Raw genomic sequence first — 12,707 nt, 5'->3', positions numbered from 1 at the left:
TGATAGCATACTATAGCACCAAAGAAGACAATAAAAAGAAGACAACTTTCAAAAAGAAGACAATAAAAAGAAGACAACTTTCGGATGCCGTTTTGATTAGAAAAAATGTGTGTGACTGAATGAGAGTGAATGAGAGTGAGCGATCAAAGCAAAGGTAAAACCAGAAGAGTGCCTACCTGAGCGGTGGTACCTGGCCGCACTGTGGCCGCAGTGCGAGAGGCAGCTGGGACGAGAGAGGCGTCTCCTGGCCTCCACAGAGAGCGCAGCCATCACCGCTCCCATAATGCACCACAGTTACCACTACACGGCCAGCAACTGCTCTTAACGCTGGAGATACTAGACTATCACCAGAGACTCCAACAAGACAGGATCCAAACTTTACCAGATCATACTTTAAAGGTCACTCACAGAGATCTACAGTGACAGCGCGCTGAAGAAGGACGAGCTGCTCAATCTGTTAAGTGGCACTTGAGATCAGAGCTCAGCCTGAAACAAGCACCAAGGTCTGTCTCGCACATGCCCACACAGGTAACTGACTGGCACTGTGGAAAAGGCGACAGGTGAGGGAGCTTTGTGCCCTGTGCCTGTGTGCATGTGTGTGTATATGTGTGTGTGTGTGCGCACCCGTGAGGCCACATTTGAAAATCTGTTTGAGTTGGTGACACTGAGTCAGGGAGACACAAAGACAGAGAGAGAACAGGGGGATCAAACAGCACTGCAACGAGCAGCTGACCTTTCACATCACACACACTGCCGACATCACACACCTCCACACTTTTCTTTTTCTGTCTGTGTCCCACTGTCTTCCTTTCTTGCAATCCTGCTCCCTGCTGCCTCCAATAATATTTCCTCACTCTCGCTAACAGGCTGATTCTCACACAAATTCCTACACTTGTGTTAAGGGAAACAAGAGTAACAGTCTGTCACCTCATTATGGAGAACCAGACGGCAGTGAAAGCATCAAAATCAGCCAGCGTCAGAAATTAATAAGGTCTCAGGGCCGCAGTGCCCTTGAAATTATAAAAAAAAAATGTCTGTGAAACTAAAAATACGAGGTCAAAAAGCCTCAGATAATTATCAGTACTCTTTTTTTCTGCATTTCACCCTACTCATGTTTTCACTGCAGTATCAAATATTCACTCATGCATGCAGCTGCTGTTCTCCACTGGCCGCTGTAGGTCTCCCATGGGCGTCTGTGACCGGAGGCGCTTTATTGTGTTCTGGGCGAGAAAGCCGGAGCCTTTACTGATAAGAAAACAACATAGTACACAGCCTGAAGCAACACGGAAATGTTGGCCCCACGCTGCAAACAGCAGAGGAAAAGAGACAATCTGTGTGAACAAGGAATGGAGCGCTTTGTAAAGCGACCGAGTGTTTATCTGCCAGCGTGCAATGCAAATGTGTTGTTTTGTAATTCAATAACCCCCCTCCACCAAAGATCAAAAATGCACGTAAAAATCGGATCAAGCGAAAGTTAATTTCTTGCTGGCAGCATTGATGAAATACCAGTGGCAATGTCAAAGAAACATGCGAGATATATCCCATAGCTTAGGGATATAAAGCATAATGAAGACAGGTGGGAGACACCGAGCTGGAACGATTATGATCCTCACACACATTTCTGTCCTGTCAGCAGTGGTTCCTACATTGTGACATTAACCACCACAGGACAGAGAGCGGTTTGATGGGCAAACACAATAAACCACATGTCACGCTCTTATGCCATGTACACCTACATATCAGAAAAAGCAGAGGAACAGGATCTCATTTTGTTGCTACAACTAAAAAGTGCTCATGTGTTTAAAGGCAGACTATGCAGTTACAAATGGGAGGGCACACCGCTTTGTTTACTGTTGTCAAGGATGAGGCTCAGGAGGGATAAAGCCCCTCAGGTTGATGCCGAGACGAATAACCCGTAGAATTAATGTAACACTTTAAAATGTCTGTCTTCCATCTAATGTTTTCATGTCAAATCTACAAAAAACATAAACAAGAGAGCAAAATGCCTTTATATTTTGGGTTACGATGATGCGAAAGAGTTGACCTGAACTCCTGAGGCATTTCCCAGTTATATTCTGTTGAGAACTGAGTGGCATTCGTCAGTCTTTGCCACATCATAACCTTCCCTTTGAAACCGAATAGTCTTCCCTTCACTTACTCGAACGCCAATATCAAAAATCTTGCAGCAGTGGTCACTATTTATTTATAAGCAGGGTTAAGTGATCATTTTGGTTTTTTGTTACCGCAGACTGCCCGCATTAGTCAAATCCCAGCTGTTTGCACTTGTGCTGGCACACTTCAGCAACTTGTCACACCCAGTGGGAGACAGAGGATCCCACGAAAGACGACCGCACATCCTGCTTCTGATTGCCACCAGGAGGAAGTTGACGTGAGCAGCTTTGCCCGCCAGCAGCTCATACTTATGGTAAATTCAATTTGATGATGTGATGCTGATGGGAGAGCATTTTTAATCCCTGCATGGAACTGAACACTTTCATGGGATTAGGGACTTGTCTAATGGAGAAATGGGGTTGCACCTCCTCGACAGGTTCGGGAAAATGTAAAATCTGCACCAAGGTGTTGATGGAGTTTGGTGTTTTTATTCGCCGCCGGTCAAACGCCACATTAAGATCTCGGTGTTTATGTTGTTGTGCTCATTACTTGCACATTGCAAACACACTCTAGTGCCCTCTAGAGTGACACATTACACCTTCTCCCCCAGCAGCCGTGTGGTATCTCCTCGATCCAGCAGAGGACACTCGGCTCCATCTAATGCACAACAGGGAAGTATAATGGCTCACATTCATTCACTGACACGCAGAGGATAGAAGTAAAAATGAAACACGAGAGAATGGATCAAATGTTTCTGACTATCCTGAGATCGCATATCGGCTTACTCAGCTGCAAACCAATAGGTGGACCTTGTGCAGTTTGTCACATCATCAGTTTTGGTGTTTTACAAGGATATGATTGATTAGGAACAGCCAATACATAGATAAAGCAAGCCACAAAGAAATCTAATATGAAATGTGCGCCGTGGCTGCAGCATAGAGGTCATTGTCTCTCAGTTAGGAAGCTTGTTATTTTCCAACATTATTAAGGGTGAAAATGCACGGTATCTTTTTTTCCCACGAACCTAAAACAGATGCCAACTTTGCACATAATAGAGGAAACTTTTACAGTGAGCCTCCGGGACTGTGAATACAGTGACGCTTTGGCCAGAGGGAGAGCTGATTATACCACCCATGTCAGTGATGCCTTTTTAACACTTGCATCTTTCTTTAACAGCCTCCCCCAGGGACTGCTGATGAAAACTTTTCCCCGAGTTGTGCTACATTATAGTGGAGCGTTGACGTGCGCCGTGCTCTCCAACCTCCACTTTCCCCAAAAAGTAACATAAGCAGAAAAAGAAAGAGGCACATTCAAGTTCTTTGCATAGTGTCTCCAAAAAAAAAAAAAAGTTTTATAAAAGAAGAACTGCAGAATTATTCTGCAGAGCATCAGACGAAAGATGGTAGCTCTTCTCTTTCATGTCTCTCCCACTCCTCCCTCCATCTATGCCTCCCTGCCTTCCCCCCTTCCACTGCTTAATCTATTCCAATTAAGACCGAACCCTGTCTCACTTGTACATGAAGATAATCCTCTATTCATAAAGCCACCTCAGCCAGGCAGGTTCAAAGCCGGGCTTAGCTGCGCAATTAAAGCAGGAACTTCTTAATCAAAGCTTGTGTTTTTCCCTCTCCCTCCGCCCTGGTTGTTGCTTTATTCCTCTCCAATTTCTTTATCCAGTTTGTCTCTTTCTCACACACACAGGACTCACCATCATAAACCATTAGATCAACAGTGACATCTCTGATCTATTTTCATGGTTTCTTGCTCATTTAAATCGCCACACTCTCCGATTCCTCTGAAAGCAAATATTTCCTCTTTCTGTCTCTTGCTTTCTCTCCCTCCCTTTTCATTGCCTTTGCAGGGTTTTTTTTTTTCTCTCTCTCTGAAGGCAGAATTAGGTTTGGGTAATGGATCAGTGGAGACCTGAACCCCCACCTGAACACCTCTCCATTATGGGGATTCAGACTGGGAGCTGTCAGAAGAAAGCCCAGCTTAGCGAAGCAGGAAGCAAATAAATAAATAAATAAATAAATAAATAATTTTTTAAAAAAGGGCCATTCTTCCTCTGGAGAAAACATTCATCATCAAATCAGCTTCTCCCTCTGTAAAGAGGACATGTAAACACTGCACTCCAACTTGTCCTCACCTGTCTGGTAAACAAGACGTGGGAGAATCTGGGGCAGGGAAAAGAGCAAGAGATGCCAGAGAGAAAGGGACTGATGATCGGTGGTGTGAAAAGAGGAAAGAGGAGAGAAGAATAAGCGGAGAAAAGAAGGGGGAAAGAGGAAAATGGTAGAGATAAAAAAAGGAAAGGTAAGAGAGGGGCATTGAATGCTGATTCAGCCGGTGGTGGCTTGATGAAGGGATGTTTTCATTAGATGGAAGGACAGAGGAGGAGGACAGGGGATAGACTTACATCTAATCAATGTTGGATGGACGGATGGACAGACTGCCACAAGAAGGACAGACTGGCAAAGAGACGAACAAAAAGGTAACGAAACAAAACAGAAAGTCGAAGACAAGGTGCCACCGCTTGACGCGAACTAGGATGCAACCCAGTAAAAGTTGAAATCAATGACGCTCAGAAAAGACTCCCTCAAGTGCAGAAATAAAAGAGAGGAGGAGAAGATCAATGACGGCTATTAACTTTTTGTTGCAAGAGGCAGAAAGAACGCACAGTGGCAGAGGAAAAAGTAAGTGGAGTTGGAAAGTACCTTGAACTAGAGTCCCAGTGATGAAGCCAAAGAAGCACTGCAGCAGGTTTGCGATCTCCTTCTCACACTCCGCAACGCACGCATTCATCCTCTCTACCATGACGGGGCACAGCGCGGCGTGAAACGAGCCAAAACCCAGCAAAAAATAACAAATCTGGCTCCTCAAAGAGTGAAAAAGGGGTGTGACGGGTTAACAAATGACATCCAACAGCAGAGGAAGGATTGTGGTCAGTCGCAAAGTTGTAGAAAAATTAAAAAAAAAAAAAAAAAAAAGAAATAAACTCTGTGTCAACTTTTAAGTGTAGTCCCTTTTTGCCGTCCACGGGATGTTCTTCGCCCAGTGTTTCCTGTCCCGTCTCAGTTTAGACACTAATGCCTCTTTCTAAACTGATGTCCCAGTTTGTGTACAGGTGATGTTCAACCCCTCAGCCTCCTCCCCCGCCTCCTCTCTCCCTAATTTATATCTCTCTCTCTCCCTCTCTTTACCCTTGTCGTCCCAAAGGATGTGAATTTGAATCGCACAGAGTCGGGTCCCCTCTGAAGCTCCGGCTGCTGTCGTTTCACATAACAGACCCGGACAAACCACAAACATGCGACGCCTCTACCTGTGAACTCTGCTCTGGTTTCAGCCCTGGATGAGGCCACACGCCTGCCGGTCACCGGGACACACAAACCCTCACGGCGCCCGACTCCCAAGAAGTCATGTGGCACGCTCCCTCTCACGTTCTCCCTCAGAGGAAAGTCACACAAAGGGAAGCGAGTCGAAGTTATATTTCACATTTCAGCCACAGAGAGTGGCCCTCCCACTCTTTTGCTACTACTCCACTTCCTTCCCTCCCTTCTTTGTCTCCCTTCCATCTCTGATCCTTCTCAAATTACACTTTTCATATTACAGTCATTCATATCGCTCCTTTTCATCTCTCCATTTCCCCTATATGGCCTCATTCAAACAGCTCCCCTCCCCCCCTGTTCTTTTCCACTATGGTTCACGGTTACTTTTAATTTAGAGATTAAACTTTTTGCGTTGGCTGTCATTTCCCACTATGAACTTAAAAACTTCAAATTGCCTATCTATACTTCGGATTCTACAGTGTAAGAGCGGAGATAAATGCCTGAGAGCTTTAACGTTTCAAATAATTATGTAAATCATTCTCTTTTAACATAATCCAAGGCAAGGGCTGAATTCTCTCTTTCACGTTGTAAATGGGACACTGCGGGTCAGAATACAAATAATGTTCATGTGTAGCCATGAAACCTTCATTCTCAGTTCCTGACTGTGTCTACAGCAGTGTGCCCACCCATGTTATCCTCAGCTGCGTCCACTTGTCCATCAAAATGGGCAGCGACCCTGTGCATCTCTCGGCCCTCCTGTCCAAGTTCAAACCTCCAGTCTCACCGTCTAACAAAACCACAACGGCGATTGCGCCCCGACACCACCGCCCACCTCTCTCTGATACACATCTCCATCTCTGCTCGGCTATTTTTAGCTGCTGGCCATTAGCTAGGTGAGAGTTTGCCCACCAGCAACGCTCGCTCCCTCAGTCTGTCTCTCTTCCAGCTGGGCTTGCTGCAATAAAACAAACCACATAACATTGTCACGTCTCCTGCGCTCCCTGTGTCTGATATGCTGTTTTTCATTTGAGCTCATGTTTCACTTCCCATGATTTCACAGCCAAAGAGAAAGAAGGGAAGGGCATAGATCTGATTCTGCTGTTACAGACTGATCATTGTCAGTGTTTGTTGTGCAAAGTCTTTATGGAAATATACATCTATCTTTACAGTCTGCGTCTGTGGTTTTCACAATGGGGTTCAGGGACCCACTGGGGTCCTTGAGATGCTTCCAGGGGGTCTTTAGCAAAATGAGGAAGAGCCTAATTTCACTGAATTGAATTAATAATAAGAAATTGTTATGATACTAAAAATACGAGTGATTATTTTAACATTTTGCCTTCATCTCACCACTTTGGATCTACATGTTAATGTTCAATATGACATCTGAATAAATGAAGAATACACTAAGCAAATGACCGAGGGTGAGGGCCCTTTACACCAAACTGACAGAAATCATGGATTAAAACAGATTATGTGCTTATTCCATGTTTTTGTCTGTTGAATCTGAGGGTTCTTCACTTAAATGTATCCTCTGTGGTTTACATAATGAACCTCCAATGCTTGACACGAACAAAAATATATTTTCTTATCAGGGTCGCTGAGGTAAAATCACCTCAAGTGTGGAGTTCAGAGCTTAATAAAAGCCAACTGGGGGTTAAGAACAAGAAAAACCCTTGGTCTAATTAGCAATTATGGCATGCATAAAAAAAGACCATGCCATCCCCACTGCTTTTGCTCATGGAGGGTGTAAAAATTGGATTTGAATGTGGGTATTTGCAGAAGTGTGCATTTTCTTGGTTTTGTATACACCAGAATAAACAAAACAAATGAGAATGAATGAATTGTGACACTACAGATTTGCCCAAATGTAATTCAGGTGTCTGGTGTGGGAAACCTGCAGGAAATACTCTCAGGAGGAAGGGATGAATCAAAATGTAAGAGAAAAATGCAAAATCCTCTCCTACACAGTAAGCGAGCCAGCAAGTGCTCTGCCCAGAGGAGGCTGAGCTCGCTTCCAGCCTCCAAATTAAAAAAACAACTTGAACCCCAGGAGTGTGCGGCTCACTGACGTCACGTTAAATGACTTCCAGGTAACGAAGTCCTTCAAAGTTTCAAAAATTGAAACAGCCAGCTCTGGTTGCTTCATCTCGGGGCTGCCAAAGTGCGAAGTTGGCTGGCGCAGCTTTAGGGGTTGATATTACAGCGCTCACTGAAGTGCTCCTCCTTCAGGGAGGAAGAGGAGGAGAGGAGAGGGGATACCCATCTAATCCAGTATGTAGATGCGAGTGTGTGTGTGAGAAGTGTGGTTGTGTGATTAACTACACATGCCTTATAGGATCGAGTCTAGCTCTCGCGTTTCACCTGACCTGCAGGAGTACCGTTACACATTACCGACATGAGGCCGAGCAGCTCTCCATCTGCAACGTCCTCCTCATGAGAGCATAACTACATTTAAGTCAACACAGACTCTGAGAGATTAGCAGGCACAGAATGCTTACATTTGCAAATTATATGTTCGATAAATACCAAAACATTACATTCATTACATCTGGCAAGAGAGGATTGTGCACAACCACAGCTGCACCACCGGGGGGAGCAGTAAGACAACCAGCGGACCACCACTGGAGCCCAGTCAGGGAGGTAGAGAGGGAACAAATAATCAGAGCGGACCAATGAGTCCAGACTGTGTGTGTGTGTGTGTGTGTGTGTGTGTGTGTGTGTGTGTGTGTGAGAGAGAGGGAGATATAGCACTAGAAAACAGGCAGAAAAGGGGAAGAGGAAGGAGGTGCATATCAGAATATTTCAGCTCTATTTGTCTGCAGTCCAGTGGTAGGAGGTGAGATGTAAGTAATAAATGAGTGAGCAGGACTAAATGGTCTCTGGGTGCGTGACCCGGAGGTGAACCGCCCGGCAGAATGAGTCAGCTGGGCCTGCTGGGACCGCCGGAGGCCAGGAGAGGTCCTACAAGTCAATTCACCAATCAATTCAAACGCTGTTAGTCGCACTTGTAGTGCAGTTCCCTCAGAGTGAGCCTCACCTTCTTGCTCTCACCCCACTAAAACACGCACGTACGCACGCACACACACACACACACACACACACACACACACACACACACACACAGATGGGTATGCACACACCAGATTGTAACCCTTACCTTTGTCCTGTGGCTGCGTGCTGGCGATGATCCATTTGACCAGGCAGCATTTCATCAGGGCTTTCCGAGAGAACCGGGGCTTCTGCCATTTCCCAGACTCCTTCACTCTGCCCGGGCCAGGCTCAACGCCATTGGCATCACCCAGCAGGCTACCATCTACCACCTTGCCATCCTCCTGGACGGTGAGGGTGAGAGAGAGAGAGGGAGAGAGGGAGAGAGAGAGAGAGAGTAGTTAAGAGAGAAAGGCCTAGTTAGGAATGAAACAACCAGGCCTGAAATCTTTTTTTTTTTTTTTTTAAATCTGCATTTGCCAGCAAAATATCCTTGGCTTAGAATCTATAAAAATATCATAAATGTTTTAAAATGGGTTCAAAAAGAGTTCAGAAGGAATTTGGTGGTGTTTTGAATGTTTTAAGCAGTTTGGGTTTTTGGGCAGCTTGTGTCCAAATCTACTGTCCGATGCAGCTCGACTCTCTGAGCTGAGAGCAGCGACCGTTTTGATTGCTACTGCGTTTTTAACAGGGATGGATCCCAATTGTTTGGCTGGTGAAAACCCCTGGCTTTGATGCATGAATGTGAGAAAGTCGCATCTCCAACAGAATAGGTCCACTTTTAATTATTTAAGAATAAAAACAGAGACAGACGGCGATGGGACAGATGACGAAGCATTTACTCTCACCTTGAGGTCTGTTACCAAAATAAGACCCGAGTCCATTTCCAGTTCATTTACAAATCTGTGATGGACAGTAAAGTGCTTAGAACTGAAACAGGCAACCCAACCCAACTCGGTCTAATGAATGAGACTACTGAGCTGAGGATTATCATATCCAGAGTTAATTACCTTCGTGTTGAGATTCAGTGGAATTAAAAGCCTTTTGGTGATCATTTTTTTATATATTCAACTCCTATTCAATTTCATGATTCTAAGCATGTTCGATTCCTCTTTCATCTTTCAGTGGAGATGAAGTTGATAACACATTCGCGCTTTTATATATGCTTCATTTACTGCCTTGGCAGCGTTTGAGTTCCTTTAAAACCCAACACTGATTTGATCTGACTTGATGTGATCTGATTTGCCAGGAATGTCTTCTTAAATTCTCAAGACCCTCTACTGAGCGGCTCCTGCTGTGCGTGTACAGATGCAAAACACACACACACACACACACACAAACACACACACGTGTATACACTAGAGCAAGTGTGGGGAGGAAGATGAAAGAGGCGAACACAGAACAAACACAAGCTCTGTTTACTCTGTGGGGTGGGGGGTGGGGGGGGGGGAGAAAAGCAAAGGATGAGGGAGAGAGAGAAAGAGAAGGAGAGATGGAGCGAGAGAGAGAGAGAGGTAGCGGCGGCGGATTTTAAATGGCCAAGTGATCCCGAGGGAGTCTGACCATGCAAATCCCTCACTTTAGCGAGGAAGTGAGAGAGAATGAGAAAGGGATAGAGAGAGAAATAAAGAGCGAAAGAGAGAGAGAGGGGGAGTGGCGAGGAGAACAAGCTCTGCTCGTGTTCTTGGAAGAACTGAAGTCAATTAGCATAATGAATCCTGGCCTATCTGAGAAGAAGAGCAAAGGACGGCCAGAGGACAGGGGGCTGGAGGAGGGAGAGATGTAGATATGCAGGCACTTTACGAGGGAATACATTTGCGAGGCTATTTCTGTGCATCTTCTGCGTGAGGAGGAGGAAGAAAAGAGCAAAAAGATGACAGAAAAACAGAAGGAGGCAAGGAGAGAAAGAAGGAAGTAAGGGAAGACTATTAGGGGAGAGACAGGTTGGAAGATTTACTTGGGCACGTAACTCGGTAAACACAAACGACGAAGGATGCTGGGAAACGCAGAGGCGCTAACTCAAAATGGAAACACAACGAAATGGAAAGAGAAAGCTGAAATAATATTTAGCTGAACTTCTATTTATTCATAGATCAACAAAGTGGATAATAATAGACAAAAGCAAGAGGACAAGCTCAAAAGTGGCTCCCTCTTTAGGAGGAAAAATATATTTTTAATGCATCTCTTTACTGTGGAAATCACATGATGGAAAATGAAGGACAGGAGGTAAACAAAAGCAGAACGGCAGTGTGTAAACACAAGGAAATCCAGTACTACATTACTTGTTTATTCACGGACCGCTGGACACCGAGGCATACTCACAATAATACACACAGAGACACACACACACACACACACACAAAGACACACACATGTGCAGTTTCAACTAGCTTTCTCCTCCTGTTCTCTGTTAACGCTTCAGCTGGCTTTGACCTGGGGCAGCACTTCTGTGCTGTAACATCTGCCTGTAACATCCTCTCAACCACGGAGAGCACACACACACACACACACACACACACACACACACAAAAACAAACCACAATACTACCACATGCCCATAACACTCAAAGCAAACAGTCGCAGCGCTGTGCACGTTGCTTTGGAGGCCATCAATAATTAAATATTCATCATCATGTCGCTGGTGTCTTTAAGTTGAAGCATGAAATCTGGCCTCGTTTAAGGGATCTACTCACTGTACTCTACTGTAACACAGAGAGAGAGAGAGAGGTGGAATAATGACAGATGAGTGGAGAGAGGGAATGGAAGAGGCTCAGGCATCATAGATCCTCTCCTGGTGACAGAGTGCGATGGACAAGAGAGGGACATCGATGGAGTTGGAGGAGCGATGGAAGTGAGTGATGAAGAGAGGAGAGGGGGAGAGACTCTTGCAATGTCACAGACGGGAGATTCCATTAATAAATCATGTGATTCACATCCTGTCAGGCCGCAGCACCGATACACCCCCCCCTCCCTCTTTCTTTCTTTCTTTTCTCTCTTTCTCCCTCTTTCTCTCTAACTCTGTACAGCTAATGTCCCAGAGCCGGTGCAGCCATTGTTGGCTTTAATGCGACTCTTAAACGGCTTAGCAAGGGTTCATCTTTTCTGCCTGACTCGCCTCCTCAAGGTCAGAATATACTTAAATATGCCACTTCAGGGAAACCCTGGCAGAGTGCACAGAAAACATAGAGAAAAATAGATTTTTTTAAAAAAAAGTGCACGCCAAAATACAAGGCATCACTATGAACAAGTTACACCGACCTTCCTCTCTCATACTCACAGTGACACACACATTTTATTATCTTGTATAATATTAACCCTACAACTGAGGTCTAATCCTAAACTGGCCCTCTTAAAGGATAATTCCAGTGTTTTTGCTCATTTCCTGTATTACTTCACTGACCATGGTTTTCCATACAAAGCTGTTTTTTTTTTAATCATCTAAAGAAGTTTTTTTTTTTCCTTTTGTTTAAAGTGCATTCAATTGTCAAACATAACATAAATGTAATTAAAAGTGCAGATGTAAACATGGCAGCACTTACATTAAAGGTTTTATACTTCTGCATTGATGTCTGATGCATGTCTTTGAATTCCCAAATTCATCCTGCCATGATCAACCAATCAGAGTCCACCACCTCGTGCAGACATGACACTAAACTGAGATTCTTGAGCTATTTTCATTTATAAAACACACTCAAGTTGGTCTTCAAAAATACTTTCAAACAAACGCTCCAACTTGAATTTAGGTTTTATTTTGTGGCAAAAGTGTGCTGCTTGGTGTGAACTTTGGCTTGACCGGGCTGTGATTGACAGGAGGCGGGTCCAAACACAGTCAGATATTGGTTGCAAGATTTATTTTGATAAGGAAAATGCAGCATTCAGATATATCATAACCTGGAAGTGGTATCTTACTTTTCTTTACAAGCAGAAAGTGAAACGGTGATGTCTTCTCCATCGTGTGCATCAATATGAAACAGTGAACTGAACCTCTTTCAAAACGATTGAGTTTATAGTCTGACATCAGCGCTCTGGTACAACTTTGCAAAACACGATCGTTGGCCTCTCATGCACGGTGATGGATTACCTCTACCGACCAAACGAGATGTCTTGGGAATTGCTTTCTGTGCCGTTTGGAACTGAGCGAGAGAACATGAGCCCGAGAGGTTTGCCAAATTGATTTAAAAATATCTTTAATCACAGCACATACATGTAAATTCAGTCAGAATTAACGTTAATAGGATGGAGCGGTAAAGAAAAAAATCTGAAAAATGCTTAAAATCATCC

At 44.5% G+C, this 12,707-nt stretch overlaps 1 protein-coding gene across 1 annotated transcript in view; it reads right to left on the bottom strand.

Annotated features, from left to right (window-relative positions):
- The window catches only part of kcnip3b (Kv channel interacting protein 3b, calsenilin), a 37,219-nt gene that overhangs the window by 18,145 nt on the left and 6,367 nt on the right, over positions 1-12,707 (bottom strand). Inside the window, exon 2 of the mRNA XM_030060810.1 lies at positions 8,596-8,770. Within this exon, the coding sequence (XP_029916670.1) occupies positions 8,596-8,770 (175 nt within the window). The remainder of the gene's footprint in view (positions 1-8,595; positions 8,771-12,707) is intronic.

The sequence above is a fragment of the Myripristis murdjan genome, chromosome 9 (assembly GCF_902150065.1).
Source record: "Myripristis murdjan chromosome 9, fMyrMur1.1, whole genome shotgun sequence".
Taxonomy (NCBI): Eukaryota; Metazoa; Chordata; class Actinopteri; order Holocentriformes; family Holocentridae; genus Myripristis; species Myripristis murdjan.
The sequence above is the reverse complement of the archived record's forward strand: the minus strand, read 5'-3'. Positions and strand labels throughout refer to the sequence as shown.